Source organism: Pleurodeles waltl, chromosome 5 (genome assembly GCF_031143425.1).
Source record: "Pleurodeles waltl isolate 20211129_DDA chromosome 5, aPleWal1.hap1.20221129, whole genome shotgun sequence".
Taxonomy (NCBI): Eukaryota; Metazoa; Chordata; class Amphibia; order Caudata; family Salamandridae; genus Pleurodeles; species Pleurodeles waltl.
Window position 1 is genome coordinate 1,798,686,566 of NC_090444.1, and position 22,295 is coordinate 1,798,708,860.

Below are 22,295 nucleotides of genomic sequence, written 5' to 3' on the forward strand. Positions count from 1 at the left end.
CATTACACCAAGGGCACACTCAACCAGGAAAAAAGGCGCTACCATGGCATTCCTAGGAAATATTCCAATGCACGAAATATGTAAGGCAGCCACATGGTCCACGCCTCACACATTTACTAAACACTACTGTGTAGACGTGCTATCCGCACAACAGGCCACAGTAGGTCAAGCCGTACTGAGAACTTTGTTTCATACTACTTCCACTCCTACAGGCTGAGCCACCGCTTTTGGGGCGATAACTGCTTACTAGTCTATGCACAACATGTGTATCTGCAGCAACAGATGCCATTGAACTGAAAATGTCACTTACCCAGTGTACATCTGTTCGTGGCATTGGTCGCTGCAGATTCACATGTGCCCACCCGCCTCCCCGGGAGCCTGTAGCCGTCGGAAGTTATCTTCAACATCTGTACATTTGTATATATATATTACTTAACCTTAATTTGTACATACTTATTCATTCCATTGCATGGGCACTATTACTAACACACACAACTACTACCTCACCCTCTGCGGGGAAAACAATCTAAGATGGAGCCGACGCCCATGCGCAATGGAAGCAAAGAGGAGGAGTCCCTCGGTCTCGTGACTCGAAAGACTTCTTCGAAGAAAAACAACTTGTAACACTCCGACCCAACACCAGATGGCGGACTGTGCACAACATGTGAATCTGCAGCGACCAATGCCACGAACAGATGTACACTGGGTAAGTGACATTTTCATTTTGGTGAATACCTCAATTTTTCTTCAAATATTTCACCACCCAATTTTCTCCCTTAGCGAGTTAGTATCATAGTAGTAATTGGATCCCAAGGAACGCAAACATATGTGCTGTAATTGTTGCCTCTGATGCTCTCAAGGTTCGTCTCTGCCTACCTCAAGAGGCTGCTGAAAATGTGCAAGATTTGGCACTACTGTTAGTTGATACCCATTATTCTCTGGTCACATCTGCTGGCCAGACTCATGGCTGAAGCCATATGACACAACTTTGCAGCACTGGCTAGCTATTGCTGAGGAAACGTTTCTGAACCATTGCAGCTCCTGATGTGTTATTCATAATATAAGGAATGTGTAGGAAGAGTATGTATCCATCAGAAGTGTGGTTCCTACATTTAAGTAGCTTTTTCGCTAATAACACTTTAGATTATTCTTTGCTACTTGTAGAGCTCAACTCTAAGTTAGGTCATTGCTTATCGCCAACCTCGGCCTCAAACAACTGGTGAACACCGCCACCCACATCGCCGGACACACGCTTGACCCCATCTTCTTCGCCAGCAAACACGTCTTCTTCAGCCACGCCTCCGCCCTACACTGGACCGACCACAGCTGCGTCCACTTCACATTCCGACGCGAGACCCGCCACCTCCGCACCCAACCCATCCCTCGTCGACAGTGGAACAAGATCCCCGAAGAGCAACTCTTCTCTGCACTCGCCGCCAACCAACCCACCCTCACCACCGACCCCAACGACGCAGCCCTCAACCTCACAAACTGGATCTCCAACTGCGCAGGCATCCTTGCTCCCCTCAAACGCACGCATCGACAGACCAACACCAAAAAACCTCTCTGGTTCTCTGACACCCTCAAAGAATCAAAGAAAACTTGTCGCGCCCTTGAGAAAGCCTGGCGCAAGGACCGCACCGCTGACAACATGACCGCCCTCAAGAACGCTACCCGCGAACACCACCACCTGATCCGTGCTGCCAAAAGGAACTTTTTCACCGACAGATTGGACAAAAACAGACACAACAGCAGAGAACTCTTCAGCATCGTCAAGGAGTTCTCCAACCCCAGCGCCAACGCCGTCACGCCCTCACAGGATCTGTGCGAATCCCTCGCCACTTTCTTCCATCGCAAGATTAGCGACCTCCACGACGGCTTCGGACACCAGACCCAACCATACACCACCGAACCGGCATCCACGGCCATCACCCTCAACAACTGGTCCCACATCAACACGGAAGAAACCAAATCTATCATGAACTCTATCCACTCCGGCGCCCCTTCGGACCCCTGCCCGCACTTCATCTTTAACAAAGCCGACGACATCATCGCCCCGCACCTCCAGACCGTCATCAACTCTTCTTTTTCTTCTGCTACCTTCCCCGAATGCTGGAAACACGCCGAAGTCAACGCCCTACTAAAGAAACCTACGGCTGACCCGAGCGACCTAAAAAACTTCCGCCCCAACTCTCTTCTGCCTTTCCCAGCCAAAGTAATAGAGAAGACCGTCAACAAACAGCTGACCACCTTCCTGGAAGACAACAACCTGCTCGACCCCTCACAAACCGGATTCCGAACCAACCACAGAACTGAAACCGCCCTCATCTCAGTCACTGACGACATCAGAACCCTGATGGACAACGGTGAAACAGTCGCCCTCATTCTGCTCGACCTCTCGGCTGCCATTGACACCGTCTGTCACCGCACCCTAATCACCCGCCTCCGCTCCACCGGGATCCAAGGCCAGGCCCTGGACTGGATCGCCTCCTTCCTCTCAAACCGTTCCCAAAGAGTTTACCTCCTTCCGTTTCGCTCAGAACCCACCGAGATCATCTGCGGCGTACCCCAAGGCTCATCACTCAGCCCGACACTCTTCAATGTCTACATGAGCCCCCTCGCCAACATCGTACGCAAGCACGACATCATCATCACCTCCTACGCCGACGACACCCAACTTATACTCTCCCTCACCAAGGACCCCGCCAGCGCCAAGACCAACCTACAAGAGGGTATGAAGGATGTCGCAGATTGGATGAGGCTCAGCTGCCTAAAGCTGAACTCTGAAAAAACGGAAGTCCTCATCCTCGGCAACACCCCGTCCGCCTGGGACGACTCCTGGTGGCCCTCGGCACCGCACCGACCCCCACAGACCACGCCCGCAACCTCGGCTTCATCTTGGACCCTCTTCTCACCATGACCAAGCAAGTCAACGCCGTGTCCTCCGCCTGCTTCCTCACCCTCCGCATGCTCCGCAAGATCTTCCGCTGGATCCCTGCCGACACCAGAAAAACCGTGACCCACGCCCTCGTCACGAGCCGCCTGGACTACGGCAACACCCTCTACGCCGGGACCACAGCCAAACTCCAAAATCGCCTGCAACGCATTCAGAACGCCTCGGCCCGCCTCATCCTCGACATACCCCGCAGCAGCCACATCTCCGCACACCTGAGACACCTGCATTGGCTCCCTGTCAGCAAAAGGATCACCTTCCGACTTCTCACCCACGCACACAAAGCCCTCTACGACAAGGGACCGGAATACCTCAACAGATGCCTCAGCTTCTACGTCCCCACCCGCCTCCTCCGCTCCTCTGGCCTCGCACTCGCTGCTGTCCCTCGCATCCGCCGCTCCACAGCGGGTGGGAGATCTTTCTCCTTCCTGGCGGCCAAGACCTGGAACTCCCTCCCCACCAGCCTCAGGACCACCCAGGACCACTCCGCTTTCCGGAGACTCCTAAAGACCTGGCTGTTCGAACAGCGATAACCCCCCCCCCCTTTTTCCCCTAGCGCCTTGAGACCCGCACGGGTGAGTAGCGCGCTTTATAAATGTTAATGATTTGATTTGATTTGATCAAAAGGAATTGTTAAAGAACTTTATTTGCCTGTGGCTCACCATTTTACTCCTCTCTGCAGCGTCCTCATTTTGTTGAGCTAAAGAGTGTGATGGAACAGATTCCAGACATTCAGCTGGATTCCTTAGAGCAATTTGATGCAAAACTTCTGATTCCCACCCCTGCTGGAAAACCTGTTGACAAAAGGAAGAAGGACCATTTCAGACGCCTCATTTCTGGCTGCATTGGGGTAAGACAGCAACAAATCTTTTTTCGCTTGATTACATTTAATTGAGGCTTAAAAAAATCAGTGAGGTTCAAATTATACTCTTCTAATGAATACTTCTTTCCAGCAGATTCCTGATGTTTAATTTCTTCTCAGGCATCACACTTGTTTTTGATTTTTTTTTCTTCACAATAATACTTCTCAGCTACTGGTATGTGCCACTGTTGTATATCTGCACCCGCAAGTATGCTTGCATCCTCCATTGATGATGTTGCAGTCCCATAGAGATTACATCTGCAGTATTCACATCAGTTCAGTAAATATTTCCACATGCTATAGTTCAGTGGATCCATTTTTTCTTCGAATTGTCCCAGTGTGCAAGGAACATGCCTCCTCCAAAAACAGCAGGGTTTAAACCTTGTAAGAGGCCCACATGATGTTTCTGATGTCTAGGCTCCTCAAACGATTCCACACTGTGCAACAAAACAATTAGCCATTCAGCAGTTATGAACTGCAGAACATCGCCAAGAACGCCTGGTCCTGCTGAAAGACGAGGATGTGGACATGTTTTCATGGCCGATCCAATGAACGCTGCTCCCCTTTGTCCTTCCATTCCCACCTCATTGGTCTCATGACTCCCTGGGTACCTCCTGGCCACTAACCCATACTTAGTCATGGGGACAGACTCTGGCCCTAGTCCAATGCCACCCACATTTCTGGGCCCATCAGCATCAATGCAGTAGATCCAATATTTTAGAGATGTCATTTTGTGACTATCTGGTACCCTCCTGAATTCCTCTGGAGCGCCTATGGGCCCTAAGGATCCAAGGGGGGCTCCAGTTGTATTGCCACCTGTGGATCTACCCCAATGTAGACTTTTTCCCTCTGCAGGATCAGTCCCAAGTTCAGGACCGGCGCCAAGCCCGCCCCATACCATCCACTGTGCTGAGAATGACGCCAGAACCCCATGCATTGATGCAGGCACAGATGCTGGAGTGGGAGCCGATCGTTTCGGATTTGGAAGCACATGCACTGTGATGCCATTGAGTGTCACTTACTTTGATGCATAATCCTGCTGTCTTGCACAGAGACTGATTGTAGGAAAGTACGCTCTTTCTTGCCATGGTTATCCCTCCACTTTCTGCTACTTTAGGAGTGACTTAAAAGTATTAAAGCGGGTTTAGGCCTAACAAAATATGTATTTTTACAGGTTGAAATGACAGCTTAAAACTGCACTACAGTTTGTAGTGGCAGGCCTGAGACATGGTTTACAGTGCTACTTTAATGGAGCAGTGGGGCACAATGGTTGGTGCAGCCCACATGTAGTTTACAGGCACTGGCCACATGTACCATTTACTAGGGGCGTATTAGTAAATTAAATGTTTCAGTTGGGTGCAAAGCAATTTTACCATGTTTAAGGGAAAAAGCACAAACACTTTACCACTGGTTATCAGGGATAAAGTGCACACAGTCCCACAGCCCACGAAAACGAGTTCAGCAAAATATTGGGGAGGGAAGGTAAAAAGTATAGGGGAAAGCCACAAGAAGGTCTGGTCTAACAAGCTGCAGTTGACTACATTCAGTCTCCCTTCTAAAGTAGTGGATAACATTTTAGCCGCCAGACATCCATCTACAAAATGTGTTTATGCTGGATGCTAGGACAAGTTTGTGGCCTTGTACGGGTCCTGCTACACACACCCATTACAAGCAAAGTTGTCAAGTGTTCTCCTTTTTGTGCTTTCTTTAGCCCAGGAAGAATTTTCCGTAGTCAGTGAAGGGTTATTTGTCATTTTTGATAGGCATTTTTCGTTCACAAGACCCACCGTCCCTGTTTAAAATCACCTGTTGTAATGTGTTTCCTTAAAGGTTTGGTTCATAGTTTTCCGCCCAAACCGTTTGTAATGCCGCAGTTGGGATCTTAATTTTAACAAAAAAGAAAACCCACCTCCTACCTAGGTGCCAACACTGGAATCCCCTTGCTTAATTTGAAAACATTAAGCAAAAACATCACATAAATATATTGTATTTATTCAATTGTTCGATACACATCATATCAATTTTTATATAAACATAGGACCTAAAAGCATGCCCCCTAATACTCTCAAACAAACTAGCTCACATCACATTCACTCGCTAAAAATTAACAATTGGCCAAAGAGTCAAACAAAGGCCTAATCCAAGCCCTTTTGGTGTCCCCCAGCTGTAATCAGATGTGGATGTTAATAAATGTATTCCAGTGTGATGAACTTACAAGTGTCAACCATATACAATTGCTATTTGTTACAATTCTTGTAATATTTCTTGAAATTGTTTGTATTATCCGGATTATTTACTCATAAGTCACCTTTCAAGTCCATAGATTCATAGATCCATCAATATAAGGTGTATAGGATCCCAAAAGAGAGGCACACAGGTGACTTTGTCCAGCCAGAAATCTTAATTTGATCCTTGCCTTCCTTATGTGCCTTTTATTTGGTCCAGTCTACAGCTGTCCTTTGTGTCTCATGACGCTTAAAACAGCCTTCATCATTGCAATAACTGTAGCGCATTGTGTGAGTGAGCTATAAGCTCTGTCTGTTCAGCCGCTGCACACCCTTGTTTTCCAAACAAACTAGTATTGTGAGCTAGAGCAGCATTTTTGCCTAACATTGTAAAGACCATCAGGAGGACAATAAGTTCTCTGAATTTCACTGGGGCGAAGAAGGGTAAGGCAGTGCAGAGAAGGACCATATCAAGGTGCATCGTCCTCTATGAATGTGCTAAGCATTGTGCAAGAAGTAGATCCCCAAAGATCTTGAAGCTCATTTGACCAGAGCCAGAGTGCTACCACTGTGATGGCACAAGGAATGTCTGTTCTGGACATGTCAGACTACGACATGGATGTCTCTCCACACATTCACGAAGCACTACTGTCTTGATAGCCAGGTCTTGACGGAAAGGGCACTTTGCCCAATCGGCCCTGCAGGATTTTCAGGTTTGAGCCTTTCCACATACCCTGCACCTGGGAAGGGACTGCTTTGCTATCTATTCACAAGATGGGAATCTGCAATTAGAAGTATGCATCAGAAGAACAAGTTACTTACCTTTGATGATGCTATCTGGAATGGATTCTTTTCTCCCATCCATCAAAAGATTCCGCATTAGAGATCTGTATACTGTACTCTCTGATCAGTTTTTACCTGATGTATTATGATGTAGCCTGAAATTGTAGTGCCTGCTAACCAGGTTTCCTGGGCGAGAGATCTATCCCTAATACTGTTGTGATGCATTGGCACATTTGGAACACCTTTAGCTACCACTATAAGATCCTAGTAAAAGTTACTTAGGTACCCAGGGCATAGGGCACTATGGGTAGGCCCCTGAGGGAAGCACCACTGATTGTGCCACCCTCTAGGGCCATGCATCCAGATGCCTCCAGCACTGCCATTGCAGGCTGGGTGTACTGGTGCAAACCTAAAACACAAACTTGACATGGCACACTGTCTGTGTGCCCTGTACAGCATACACTGCATATACTATGGGTAAGACTCCCCTCTGGCAGCCTTACACCCTAAGACAGGGTGCACCATTTTATATGTGAGGGTATAGCTGCATGAGCAACATGCCCCCACTGTGTCCTTGCCAAACCTGGGACACAGTGAGTGAACAGAGCAGCCATTTTAATACATGTGCTGGACACTGGTCAACACAAGTTTACCAGCTACATGATAGCCACTCTGAACCCTGGGTTGTTTGGTATCAAACAACTCAGAATGATAAATACAAACTAATACCAGTATTGGATTTATCCCTAAATGTACCCAAGGGTCACTTTAGAGGTGCCCCCTGCAAAAGCTAACTACCCTGGCATGGTTGCTGACTGGTTCTATCCAGCTTGCCACCTCCAGACACCTAATCTACAAACCTTGGAGGAGAGGTCTGTCTTTCTGGTTTGTAGAACAATGCCCTTCCTGGGTGGAGATGCTAACACCCCCTCCCTCAGGAATGTGCACTGCCACGGTGGCGAGCTTCAAAGGGCTTACCACCTTTGAAACTCAGCCCCCAGGCCTGCTGCTAGCAGCAGATGGTCAACACCTTTGCAAATTCCCACTTTTGGGTGGAGCAGAGGCAGGAAACTACACAAATGGTAGAAAGAGTGGTCCCACCTGGCATGCACCACCCATAAGGTGTTGCCTGCGAGGTGGACACTCTGTTTCAGTTTCCTCCATCTTAGATGGGAGGAGAAAAGCCAATCAAGGATAGGGAAGTGATCCATAAAGTTAGTGGGTGTAGCCACCCAAAGGTAGGTGTCCCGTTGAACACTGCCAGGTTCCCCCTAAGACGCACAATAAATTCAGTATTTAGTGGGCACCCCTAGACCAGATAATCAGATTCAACGGACAAAAATAAGACCAGCACCAAAAAGATCCAAGGCACGAGAATTGTGGACCTGCAGCACAAAGAAAAGGTGCCAAGCCCTGCCTGCTGCGCCCAGGACCCGACAATCACTGTTGAGGAGCTGCTGGCCAACTGGAAAAACTCTCAAGCACCCCAGAGGACCTCCAGGCTTTGAAAATCGCCCAAGAAATCCCTCCAAAGTGGAGGTACCTCTCTGCAACAAGAAGAAACCAGCAAACCAGTGAGGATCACTTCATTGACAAGCCGCTTACTCCCGAACCGGAAGTCACAGCTGGACCAGACGACACACCAACCACCACAAGGACCAACCCTGCAAGTGTGCCAAGTTTGGTGGCACTGCACCCTCCAGTGGTCAAACTGTGCCAATACCCTGGGTACCATGAAAACCAGCCCGCCTGGGGCTGAAAAAAAGACCAGGAGGAAGCCCCAGTTCAGGAACGCCCCAGACCTCCCGCCAGGGTGCCCCTGTTGTCCTGCAAACGACCCTTGAACTGACTTACTTCCAGCTCCAAAGGGCATCTTTGCGCACAGCTGCTGGCTCACCGATTCGCTCTGCACCCAGCCGCCCTGTGTCCTGCAACAAAGAACCTGCTGTGCCCTAAGGGTCCAGATCCCCCCTTTGTGACCACTACACTCCCAGGGGACCCCAAGGAACCACCTCTAAACTTACCTGCACAGACCATTTTTAAGTGGTCCCCCGCAGTGGCCCTCCACTAGCTCCAGAGACCTTTCACTGCTGCTCCCGCTGGAACTGGGAGCCGCCCAAACTTCTCCAGCTGGCATAGTTTGCCCACCGATGACCTCGACCAACCTGCAAAAGAAGAACTTGTTAAAGCAACTGTGCAATTTTATATGCATTTCTAAAAGGTGATTTTCCATTGATTCCTATGGTGTGTAATTACGCACAAAAAGACTATTTTTATTAAACTTCATAAATACATACCCCATAAAGTACTTAACCAATTTTGATAATCTTGGTCTTAAAAATTACATAATCTGAAGTATTTTTTATAAATTGGTCTTGAGTTATTCCTTTGAGAGTGTGAGTGGCAAGATTAATACTGTTTGTACAACAAATGCTTTGCACTTCTCCAAGAGTGGCCTAATTGCTCGACCAAGCTACCTTAAAAAATTAAAGCAATAGGTGATTTTTTTCCCCCAGTAAACCAATGTGTGGCTGCCTGGACCCCCTGCACAGTGTGCCTAGCTTTGCACACTACATAAAGGGCCAGCCTCCTACAGCGTCCACTGGAGAAGTCGAGAAAGAAGGCACACATAGGTGGTGCATATATGTGGCTTTGGAATCACTTCTGGGGCGGGGCAAAGCTAAAACAGCAGCACGGCTCCACGGCACGTGGGAGCAATGCAGAAAAACATCTCCAGATCCAGTCTGGTGGTGGAGGTGAGAAATCTGTGGTTAGAGTATCCAGCAGAAATAGCGTTACCGAAGGTAAGTAAGTGCTTACTGACAAAAGAAGTGTTAGTGTATTTATTTCAAGAGAATTTTTTTATTGCACTGTCAGTCATTTTTACACTTCTCTGTAACGGTGGATGCTATAACAACTTAAGAAAAAAGCAGCTGTCGGGTTACAAGAAAACTGTAAAGAATATATTAAGTAAAATGTGACTAATCTCCTCTGAAAGAAAGTAATTTGTCCTTTCTTCTAATTTGTAGAAGCCACTTGGTGAACAGTTCCGCAAAGAGGTGCACATCAAGAACCTGCCCTCCCTCTTCAGGAAGCTGAAGTCCGTACAGGAGCTGGAAGTGGACCAACCACTGGCGTCCACTGAGGAGGATGAATGCGTCCTCACCAATCTCTTTGAGCCCTAAAATCAGAAAACCATTCAGAGACTTGGAGTCGTGGTGGCACCCCCACTTTCCTTTTGCTATATATGTTCTCTCTAAAGAAAACTCTAAAGTGTTTTGTACATTCGGACCACAAGCACCTTTTCCCTGGTTCCAGATTGAAGCTATCTCAGATGCCAAGGGTCTTTTTATTTTTGTATCCTGTGCCATCATTTTTTTTTAATTCTGCTGCCAATTTTTTCTGGAGTAGTCTGACATAGGATTTTGTACATAGTATTTTTTTTTCTCTTTTCCTAGAATTTGAGTCTGGCCGGCAGATTATTTCCCACTGAAGTCCTTTTTGATCTGTTAAAGTAATACTTTTACCAGTGGTATTTACTAACTCGTGGCTGAGAGGCAGGCAAATCAGGGAACCTATTAACATTTACAATGTTGGGTAGTCTACAAATAAACCCCTGTACAGACCATAGCATAGTTTGTCTCAAGTTCAAAAAGGTAGTTTTAACTTGGGAATGGATGTAGTTAGTGCCCTTCTGGTTCTTTATGTGCTGCGTCTACCGTTTGTGGTCACAAATGTCATCCTTGTAGCTGTTAACCTCATTAGCATATCTATCCTGAAGAGTGTCAATAGCTTATTCCTAGGCACTGGCTGTCATCAGTTTGCGAACTTTGATTGGCTAACAGGAAGGAGTTATTTTCTGCTGCGCAATGTTGATGCTAGAGAAGTGATGGGTCCATCCATTTTCAAAGCCACTTAAAAGGCTGCATTTATGAGACACCTTTATATTATGGGCATCTTGGCATAAAATGCTGCAGAGCAACCGGAAATGATCTGCAAAGCTCTTTCAGCTGGAAATAATGTTTTATTCTTTTACTTTTTTGACCACCACACATCTGTTCTGCACAGGTAATCAAGCCTAAAATTAAAATCGGGCACTTGCAGACATCGGCGTCTGACTGTCCCTTAGCAATAAACCCTGCGGTGTATGCAGCCTTGGACTTAGTTCAGTCTAATCTCTGGCTTAACTTGCCGGACCAAGCACAATATTTGATATTTCCTGACTGAACAAGTTGGTTGCGTTTGTATATTTTTGTTTTACAAATACACCAAAAATGATTGCCAAGTGTTTGAAAATCGTGGTTGCAGCATATTGGCTGAGGCACAGTACCGTGGGGCGCCTGGGGGACTCGGCCTCTTGGGGTGATTGCCTCTACCGCAGATGTGTGGCGCAGGGAAAGCGGTGGCAATCTCTTGATCTCGAGGACACTAGACTCTGTCGTCTCCAAAGATGTGCAGTGAACTCGAATGATCCACAACTGCTGTGGAGGAGGAGAGTGGGGAAATGATAGTTCAGTCTGGGTGGAAGTCCGCTAGTGGTGGTCTCTCTCGTCTGCTTTACAACACATCATCTTGCAGACTTGAGAAGCCACATTTAGCACTCCGTCCTTAATATTTAAGGCGACAAGTTTAAGTAGACATACATCTCCTTCTCAATATAAACGTGCATGCTTTGTGCCTCTGTTTCAGCTAGGCCTGTGGGCATTTTTCCCAAAGGGTCTACTGTAATGATACGTGTAGTACCATATACTGCACCTAAGGCCAAGTAACAGCATAATCAAGCAGAGAAACCCAGCTATATTGCACCAAATCAATATATAGTCTCCTTGAGCATGAACATATAATGTGTGCAAAAAGAGACCCTTCCATTGTATCTGAAAATGCTGAACGCACATGGAGCGATCAGCGTGTATGTCCCCATGAACCAGCTGTTCCATGGATAGAATAATTGCTTTTTACTTCTGGGGTGAACCAGGGACCTTTGACTGTCTAGTAAGGGACATATGATTTGGTTCTTAAAAGTACATTTCCTTCACCTAGTGCTGACTATCACTTGGGAAGCCAGGTCTTTGGTTTGGCAGGTAACAGGCTTGTCTGTGTGATCGCTGTCGTTCATCTTGCACCTTTGGTCTTTAAAGAAACAAGTGCATAACACTGACCTCCCGGTTTCAACAGTATTTTTTTTAAAGTAAAAAGTATCTGTGGTTTCATTTCTTTCGCTCAGTACATACGTTTTTCGTATGAATCAAAGTGGAGTTCTTGATGGCATCAGTTTATATGAAGAAAAGTGAAAGTAAGAACGAGGAGGGGTATTTCCGATTGCCCACAGTTGGATTGTGTACACCATTGTGTACACACTTGATTGTGCATGCACACTACGTGGAGTATGAGAATTTTCCCTTTGATCCGGACTGAGATGTTTCCGGGCTCCCTAAACTTTTTTTTTTTTTTTACTTTCTTGTCAAAACCGAAAAGACAGCAGTGTAATGCGGCGCATCATAATGATCTGTCCTCCTCCGACCTACCCTGACAGCACCGCGTGCCTGCATTCTCCTGGGCTGGTCTGATTCCGTGCAACGACACGAAGGACATAATGACAGACTATCTATGATGCTATTAGTAAACTGTGCGACGTGGCATCTTGTTGGCAAAGCAGCGGGAGTGAAGCAATTAAAGCCCAGGGTTTGGAGGGTATCTCCAGTGGGGCATGCCAGCCAAAAACATCCTTTGCGAGGCGCAGCGAGTGAAGTGCTCTCTGAACGGAATGAATTATTTCCTGTATTTGCGTGAAAGCTCCTCATGTCTGTTTAAAGCAGTATGTATCAACCCTCTCTGGATGGCATTCGCATGAGCTGTGTAATCTTGTAACGCTGTCATGTTTTAGGAGTCATTCTTTTCTCATTACTCACTCGATATCCTTTTAATTCAGTCTGGAAACAGAAGCAGTTAGCCAATGTATTTATTGTGCTGGTGATTTTTTAAAAAAATATAATGTGTAATTCCATACATTAGAAAGTATATATATTTTTTTGTATCCTTTTTAAAAAGAGATTTGTGCTTAGTGTTAACTCCGCTAATTTAGTCAGTAATTGAACTTGAATAAAATATTTTTTTTGTTTCTTATTGGCTAATGAATGTATTTTTGCATTTGGTCAACTGTGAAGGCACAGTTGTCTGCTGTCTACGCCCACTCATTGTGCATTTATTTAATTACAAATACCTTTCCGATAGAGAATTCTAACTGCAGATTTTTCACCTGGTGAATTTTCCCAGGAGCCAAACTAGGTCCCGAAACTTTGATAGCAATTCCCTCATGCGACGGCAGGTGATGTGCAGCTCTGTGTCGGGTCCATCTGTGTCGGATGTGTTGTTGGGCCACATAAGACCGCCACCTCTGCTTGCTGACGTCAGTTCCTTTGTTTCCGCGCCTTATGACACGAATCCAGTACTAGCAGTACTGTCTCCTGACAGAACGTTCCCTCAGGAAAACATTTTGTGCACAAAACTTCCTTGCAGTGTGCAGTTATGGGCTCTAAAACTTCAAGGTTCAAACCATTTCATGATTGTCAATGACATATCTGTGACAGATACAAAGTCTGTTCGCAGTGTCTCCATGCCCCACACAACACAGTCATGGTGCTGTGCAAAAATGAACTGAAAGGCCATTCGTGACCACACACCCAGACACACCCTTGTCGAGCTCTAAAAGAAGTTATAAAAGCAGTCAAGGGCATGATCATGCTCCCACTCCCTGGACCGATCCCAAGACAGCTCCACATCGAGATCCAGGAGCTCAAGTAAGTCAAAGAAACACAGGAAAAACTAAGAAGTTGAAACATGACTGTCTTCTAATTTTCCTATCCCTCATAGTCGCATGACACTCGATTACTTCTGGGCCATGGAGCGAACTCCATAACTTCTTCCTCCCAACCGCATTCTTTCTCAGTGGACCCCATGACAGACGGAATGTGTTGTCTAAAAGGGGTTACGGCAATCATCTTTAATTCCCCATCAGATTCTTCTGTAGCGTCTGTGTCCCCCATAGCATTCAAGATGTACGCTTATCGGTGGATCTCTCCCAGAAACCCATCGTATCTCTCGACCTTGCCACCCAAGGTCAGACCTGCCCATGAGCATGGCACTGCCAGCTCTATCCACGGCGCAACATCCAACTCCATCTCAGGTGCCAAGAAAGACGTCGCGTGCTAGAGCTACAATGCAAGACCAAAATCTGCTAATTTTTTCAAATTCAGACCGTCCACCATGATTTTTTACTTTCTTGGACGAGAGTCTGCACTTTTATGATCAGTATGCTGAAGAGAAGACATTGTATAATGAGGCCTATGTGTACAGGGACCTACAAAATTTCAGTCAATAAGGTACCTCCCCTGACATAGATTTAAACTCACCCATCCCTATGGCCACTGAAGAATCCACCTCCTTTATGACAGTCATTAGAAGAACAGCCGAAGTTCTCAACCTTAACTTACCCATGCAAGCAGTAAGGACTGACATGCTCAGAGTTTTTTTTACCCACCAGGTACCTCTCAGGAATCTCTGCTTCTTTTCAGTGACGCCTTGGTAGATGTCCTTGGGGGCACCTGGGTGAAACCAGGATCATGCCTACCAGCCAACATACACATATGACACATGCCTGCTCTTGGAGACCTAGACTTCCTCATGCAGAGCCCTACCCCAGAGAGCTTTGATGATTCAGGCATTGTCCATTGGCTACTGCCCACCAGACCTAAACACACACCTAAATTAAGTATTTAGGGGCGACCCTGAACCCAGGAAATCAGATTCCTGCAACCTACAACAAGATGGACTGCTGACGTGAAAGCCCCACAGAGACGACAATTGACTCGTCCCCAGCCCTACCGGCCTGTCTCCAGACTCAAAGAACCTGCACAGTGACTCATCCGACTGGGACCAGCGAGCCTCAGTGGACTGCCCTGAACCTAAAGGACCAAGAAACTCCTGAGAACAGCCGCACTGTTCAGAACCTGCAACAACTTTGCAACAAAGAAGTAACTTTTAACCCCTACTGTGCCTTGGACGAGGTGATCTCGTCCTGCACCCGGGAACAGGGGGGAGTACTAGACACCAGGGAGTTTTTTTTTTTTATTGGCATAAGGAAGCGACCCCTTGGGCAAGGTCGCAGTTCGGCTAATTGATATTAGGCCGATCTGCCCCTAGGGGCGCAGAAACCTCTAGGCGCCAGGACTCATTTTTATTTGGTGTTTTTTTTTTGTATTTTTTTTTTTTATAGATACGGAGCGACTCATTAGGCAAGGGTCGCTCCCCTGGGGGGCAAATTGTATTTAGACCGATTTTAGGTCAATCAACTAGGCACCGGGGATCTTTTTTTTTTGCGCCAATGTCACGCAGGGGGAGCGACCCCGTAGGCAAGGGTCGCTCCCCGGGGTGGTTGGTGGAGCATATTTATTTGAATTTAGGGGCCGGCCGAGCTAGAGGTCAAAATCCACAGGTAGGCACTTTGTAAAAAAAAAAAAAACACCTCTGTTTTCTGTGAAAAAATGTGATGTGTCCACGTTGTGTTTTGGGCCATTTCCTTTTGTGGGTGCTAGGCCTACCCACACAAGTGAGGTATCATTTTTATCGGGAGACTTGGGGAAACGCTGGGTGGAAGGAAATTTGTGGCTCCTCACAGATTCCAGAACTTTCCGTCACCAAAATGTGAGGAAAAGGTGTGTTTTTAGCCAAATTTTGAGGTTTGCAAAGGAATCTGTGTAACAGAACCTGGTCAGAGCCCCACAAGTCACCCCATCTTGGATTCCCCTCGGTCTCTAGTTTTCGAAAATGCACAGGTTTGGTAGGTTTCCCTATGTGCCGGCTGAGCTAGAGGCCAAAATCTACAGGTAGGCTCTTTGCAAAAAACACCTCTGTTTTCTGTCAAAAAATTTGATGTGTCCACGTTGTGTTTTGGGGCATTTCCTGCCGCGGGCGCTAGGCCTACCCACACAAGTGAGGTATCATTTTTATCGGGAGACTTGGGGGGAACACAGAATAGCAAAACAAGTGTTATTGCCCCTTGTCTTTCTCTACATTTTTTCCTTCCAAATATAAGAGAGTGTGTAAAAAAAAGACTTCTATTTGAGAAATGCCCTGTAATTCACATGCTAGTATGGGCACCCCGGAATTCAGAGATGTGCAAATAACCACTGCTCCTCAACACCTTATCTTGTGCCTATTTTGGAAATACAAAGGTTTTCTTGATAGCTATTTTTGACTCTTTATATTTCAGCAAATTAATTGCTGTATACCCGGTATAGAATGAAAACCCACTGCAGGGTGCAGCTCATTTATTGGCTCTGGGTACCTAGGGTTCTTGATGAACAGACAAGCCCTTTATATCCCCGCAACCAGGAGAGTCCAGCAGACGTAACGGTATATTGCTTTAAAAAAATCTGACATTTCAGGAAAAAGTTAGAGTAAAATGTAGAGAAAAATTGCTGTTTTGTTTCCCCTCAATTTCAATATTTCTTTTTTTCAGTTGTTATTTTCTGTAGAAAACCCTTGTAGGATCTACACAAATTACCCCTTGCTGAATTCAGAATTGTGTCTACTTTTCAGAAATGTTTAGGTTTCTGGGATCCAGCATTGGTTTCACGCCCATTTCTGTCACTGACTGGAAGGAGGCTGAAAGCACACAAAAATCATAAAAATGGGTTATGGCCCAGTAAAATGCCAAAATTGTGTTGAAAAATTGGGTTTTCTGATTCAAGTCTGCCTGTTCCTGAAAGCTGGGACGCTGGTGATTTTAGCACCACAAACCCTTTGTTGATGCCATTTTCAGGGAAAAAACCACAAGCCTTCTGCAGCCCCTTTTTCAATTTTTTTTAAAAAAAACGAAATGTTCAATGTATTTTGGCTAATTTCTTGGCCTCCTTCAGGGGATCCCACAAAGTCTGGGTACCTCTAGAATCCCTAGGATGTTGGGGGGAAAAAAGGACGCAAATTTGGCTTGGCTAGCTTATGTGGACAAAGTTATGAGGGCCTAAGCGCGAACTGCCCCAAATAGCCAAAAAAGGCCTGGCACAGGAGGGGGAAAAGGCCTGGCAGCGAAGGGGTTAAAGAGACTCATCATTCCCGCCGGAAGCGTGAGACTTCACACTCTGCACCCGACGCCCCTGGCTCGAGTTCAGGAAAACCAACACTGCAGAGAGGACTCCCAGGCGACTACAACTACATGGACACCCTGAGTCAACCTCCCTGCACCAACACAGAAATGCCTGCATAGAGGATCCAGAGGCTCCCCCCTGACCGCGACAGCCTGGTAACAAAGGAACCAGACGCCTGGACCAAGCACTGCACCTGCAGCCCCCAGGACCAAGAGGAACCACCTACCAGTGCAGGAGTGATCAGCAGGCGGCCCTCATCCTAGCCCAGTTGGTGGCTGGCCCGAGAAGCCCCCTGTGCCCTGCCTGCATTGCCTAAGTGACCCACGGGTCCCTCCATTGCTTTCTATATCAAACCAGATGCCTACTTTGCCTGCTGCACCCGGCCACCCCTGTGCCGCTGAGGGTGTGTTTTGTGGGCTTGTGTGTGTCTTCTCCCCCCACCCCCACACCCTTCCCGTGCTCTGCAAAACCCCCCTGGTCTGCTCCCTGAGGACGCAGGTACTTACCTGTAAGCAGACTAGGACTGGAGCACCCCTGTTCTTCATAGGCGCCTATGTGTTTTGGGCCCTCCTTTGACCTCTGCACCTGACTGGCCCTGTGTTGCTGGTGCAGTGGCTTTGGGGTTGCCTTGAACCCCCAACGGTGGGCTGCCTATGTCTAGAAGACTGACTATGTAAGTGCTTTACTTACCTGAGAAACCTAACCAAACTTACTTCCCCCAGGGACTGTTGATTTTTGCAGTGTCCACTTTTAAAATAGCTTATTGCCATTTTAACCAAAACTGTGTGTACTACTGTTTTAAATCAAAGTTCTATACTTACCTGTGTGTAGTACCTTGCATTTTATGTACTTACCTCAAATCTTGAATCTTGTGGTTCTAAAAAAAATTAAGAACATATATTTTTCAATATAAAAACCTATTGGCCTGGAGTAAGTCTTTGAGTGTGTGTTCCTCATTTATTGCCTGTGTGTGTACAACAAATGCTTAACACTACCCTCTGATAAGCCTACTGCTCTACCACACTACCACAAAATAGAGCATTAGTATTATCTAATTTTGCCACTATCAACCTCTAAGGGGAACCCTTGGACTCTGTGCACACTATCTCTCACTTTGAGATAGTATATACAGAGCCCACTTCCTACAGTATGGTATCCAGAGCTATTGAGCTTGTCCATCGATCCTCCACTCAGACTGCCTCTTCGGGCCGATCTTCTGTCTCAGCAACAGGGGATGATTCTTCACCCGAACCTGTCCAACCTCCACCTTCATGCGTGGAGATTGAGCGGTGCCAGTTGACGGCTTTTGCCCTTCCACCTGAAGTCTGCAATGTTATCTTGGCAGCCAGGTGTCCATCAACCAAGACTGTATACACCTGTCTGAATAAATGTGTGGCATGGTGTACCAACAAATATGTTGATTCCCTTTCCGCTACTCTATCTGAGGTTCTTCTGTTCATTCTTTCTTTGGACCAGCCGGGCTCTGCTTTGGGCACACTTAAAGGGTATTTATCTGCCATTTCAGCCTTTCCAAGGCTACCTGATCAGCCCTCACTCTTTAAATCTCCTATTGTGAGTAGATTCCTAAAAGGGCTCGCCCATTTATTTCCCCCCACTCCATTTATCATGCCTCAGTAGGACCTTAATCTTGTACTTACTTATTTGATGTGTACCCCCTTTGAGCCAATGCATAATTCTCCCTTGCGGCTCCTCACCTTCAAAACTGTATGTTCGATGGCATCTGTCGCTGTAGATACGCATGTTCTGCAATAGCTCGCCATCTGGTGTTGGGCCGGAGTGTTACAAGTTGTTTTTCTTCGAAGAAGTCTTTCGAGTCACGGGACCGAGTGACTCCTCCTTTTGTCTCCATTGCGCATGGGCGTCGACTCCATCTTCGATTGTTTTTTTTCCGCCATCGGGTTCGGACGTGTTCCTGTCGCTCCGAGTTTCGGAACGGAAAAAAATAGTTAATTTCGGAAGATTTTCGTCGGTATTGTTGCGTTCGGGATCGGCGTACTTAGATTCAACACCGCATCGAAGATCGAAGAGCTCCGGTGCCCTTCGGGGTAGTTTTTCGATCCTCCGTCGGGGCCTGGTCGGCCCGACCGCGTGCTGAGGAACGCCGATGGAACGGACCCCGTTCCGTTTCTGCCCCAAATGCCACAATAAATACCCCTACACAGACCAACACTTGGTCTGCAACCTGTGCCTGTCACCTGAGCACAGCGAAGACACCTGCGAGGCCTGTCGTGCGTTCCGGTCCCGAAAAACACTCCGAGACCGTCGAGCCAGAAGACTTCAAATGGCGTCCGCACCGACAGCCCAACGGGAGTTCGAGGAACAGGAAGAGGAAGGTACCTTCTCGATCCAAGACTCAGACTCCGAAGGATTCGACGATACACAAACCGTGAGTAAGACGTCGAAAACCACACAAAGAAACATTTACAAGGCCCAGGGGACGCCACTGCCACCAGGCCATGGCTCGACCCATAAATTCGGTGACCGACCGTCGGCACCGAAAAAGGCCCAAACAGTGCCGAGATCGTCCGACTCCGGTCGAGACACCGGCACGCAGCCTTCTCGGGACCGAGAAAGTGCTGGAGACAAGCCTCGACACCGAGATGCCGGTGTGGACACGGCTCGACGCCGAGACAGCGGCACCGAAACAGATCGACGCCGAGAGGTTTCGGCCCCGAAAAGGAAAAAAGTCACCTCGGAGCCGAAAGAACACGCAGACAAAGTTTCGATGCCGAAACAAACTGCAAGCGACCCAGCTTCGGGCTCTTACACAGAAGAGCACTCGCTAACCTCCCAAATGCGAAAGCATAGGTTTGAGGAAGAGCTACAAGCAACTGATTTGGACCATACGCAAAAGCGTATCTTCATTCAGCAGGGGTCAGGAAAAATAAGCACCCTTCCCCCCATTAGGAGAAAGAGAAGGTTGGAGTTCCAGACGGAACAAGCACCACAACCAAAAGTGGTGAAAAGGGTTACACCACCACCCTCTCCTCCGCCCGTGATTAACGTTTCACCAGCACAAACGCCATCACACTCCCCAGCTCACACCACCATGAGCCAGGGTGACCAAGACCAGGACGCATGGGACCTATACGACGCCCCAGTGTCAGATAACAGCCCAGAGGCATACCCTACAAAACCATCTCCACCAGAAGACAGCACCGCGTACTCTCAGGTGGTGGCTAGAGCAGCACAATTTCACAACGTAAGCCTCCACTCAGAACAGGTCGAGGATGATTTCTTGTTCAACACACTCTCCTCCACCCACAGCTCCTACCAAAGCCTGCCTATGCTCCCTGGTATGCTCCGGCACGCAAAAGACATATTTAAGGACCCGGTCAAAAGTAGGGCAATCACACCAAGGGTGGAAAAAAAGTATAAGCCGCCTCCTACGGACCCGGTTTTCATCACAACACAGCTGCCACCAGACTCTGTTGTTGTAGGAGCAGCTAGGAAAAGGGCCAACTCTCACACATCTGGAGATGCACCACCCCCAGATAAAGAAAGCCGCAAGTTCGATGCAGCTGGTAAGAGAGTCGCAGCACAAGCTGCAAACCAGTGGCGCATCGCGAACTCCCAGGCACTACTTGCGCGCTATGACAGAGCCCACTGGGACGAGATGCAACATCTCATTGAACATCTGCCCAAAGACTTCCAAAATAGGGCAAAACAAGTGGTTGAGGAGGGACAGACCATCTCCAACAACCAGATACGTTCCTCCATGGACGCTGCAGATACAGCTGCACGGACAATTAATACATCTGTAACTATCAGAAGGCATGCATGGCTCCGAACGTCTGGATTTAAACCAGAGATTCAACAAGCAGTTCTCAATATGCCTTTTAATGAAAAAGAACTGTTCGGTCCAGAAGTGGACACAGCGATTGAGAAACTCAAAAAAGATACAGACACTGCCAAAGCCATGGGCGCACTCTACTCCCCGCAGAGCAGAGGGAATTACAGCACATTCCGTAAAACGCCCTTTCGAGGGGGGTTTCGGGGTCAAAGCACACAAGCCAGCACCTCACAAGCAACACCGTCCACTTACCAGGGACAGTATAGAGGAGGTTTTCGGGGACAATATAGAGGAGGGCAATTCCCTAGAAATAGAGGGAGATTTCAAAGCCCCAAAACCCCTACTACTAAACAATGACTCACATGTCACTCACCCCCTCCACACAACACCAGTGGGGGGAAGAATAGGTCATCATTACAAAGCATGGGAGGAAATCACTACAGACACTTGGGTTCTAGCAATTATCCAACATGGTTATTGCATAGAATTTCTACAATTCCCTCCAAACATACCACCAAAAGCACAAAATTTAACAACACACCATTCCAATCTCCTGGAGATAGAAGTGCAGGCACTATTGCAAAAGAATGCAATCGAATTAGTGCCAAACACACAAATAAACACAGGAGTTTACTCACTGTACTTTCTGATACCAAAGAAGGACAAAACGCTGAGACCAATCCTAGACCTCAGAGTAGTGAACACTTTCATCAAATCAGACCACTTCCACATGGTCACACTACAAGAAGTATTGCCATTGCTAAAACTGCACGACTACATGGCAACTTTAGACCTCAAGGATGCTTATTTCCATATACCAATACACCCATCGCACAGGAAATACCTAAGGTTTGTATTCAAAGGAATACATTACCAATTCAAGGTACTGCCTTTCGGATTAACAACCGCACCAAGAGTCTTTACCAAATGTCTAGCAGTGGTCGCAGCACACATAAGAAGGCAGCAAATACATGTGTTCCCATATCTAGACGACTGGCTAATCAAAGCCCATTCGTTAATAGAGTGCTCAAATCACACAAATCATATCATACAAACCCTCTTCAAACTAGGGTTCACCGTCAATTTCACAAAATCCAAAATTCTGCCACGCAAGGTACAACAATACCTGGGAGCCATAATAGACACATCAAAAGGAGTAGCCACTCCAAGTCCACAAAGAATTCAAAATTTCAACACCATCATACAACGCATGTATCCAACACAAAAGATACAGGCAAAGATGGTATTACAACTCCTAGGCATGATGTCATCATGCATAGCCATTGTCCCAAACGCAAGACTGCACATGAGGCCCTTACAACAATGCCTAGCATCACAGTGGTCTCAAGCACAGGGTCACCTTCTAGATCTGGTGTTAATAGACCGCCAAACTTACCTCTCGCTTCTGTGGTGGAACAACATAAATTTAAACAAGGGGCGGCCTTTCCAAGACCCAGTGCCACAATACGTAATAACAACAGATGCTTCCATGACAGGGTGGGGAGCACACCTC

General features: G+C 47.1%; 1 protein-coding gene across 1 annotated transcript in view; it reads left to right on the top strand.

Annotated features, from left to right (window-relative positions):
* XPO5 (exportin 5) overlaps nt 1–12,942 on the top strand; it is a 579,115-nt gene extending 566,173 nt beyond the window's left edge. Inside the window, exons 31-32 of the mRNA XM_069236247.1 lie at nt 3,636–3,803; nt 9,853–12,942. Coding sequence (XP_069092348.1) covers nt 3,636–3,803; nt 9,853–10,008 — 324 coding nt within the window. The 3' untranslated portion in view covers nt 10,009–12,942. The remainder of the gene's footprint in view (nt 1–3,635; nt 3,804–9,852) is intronic.
* The last annotated feature ends 9,353 nt before the right edge of the window (nt 12,943–22,295 follow it).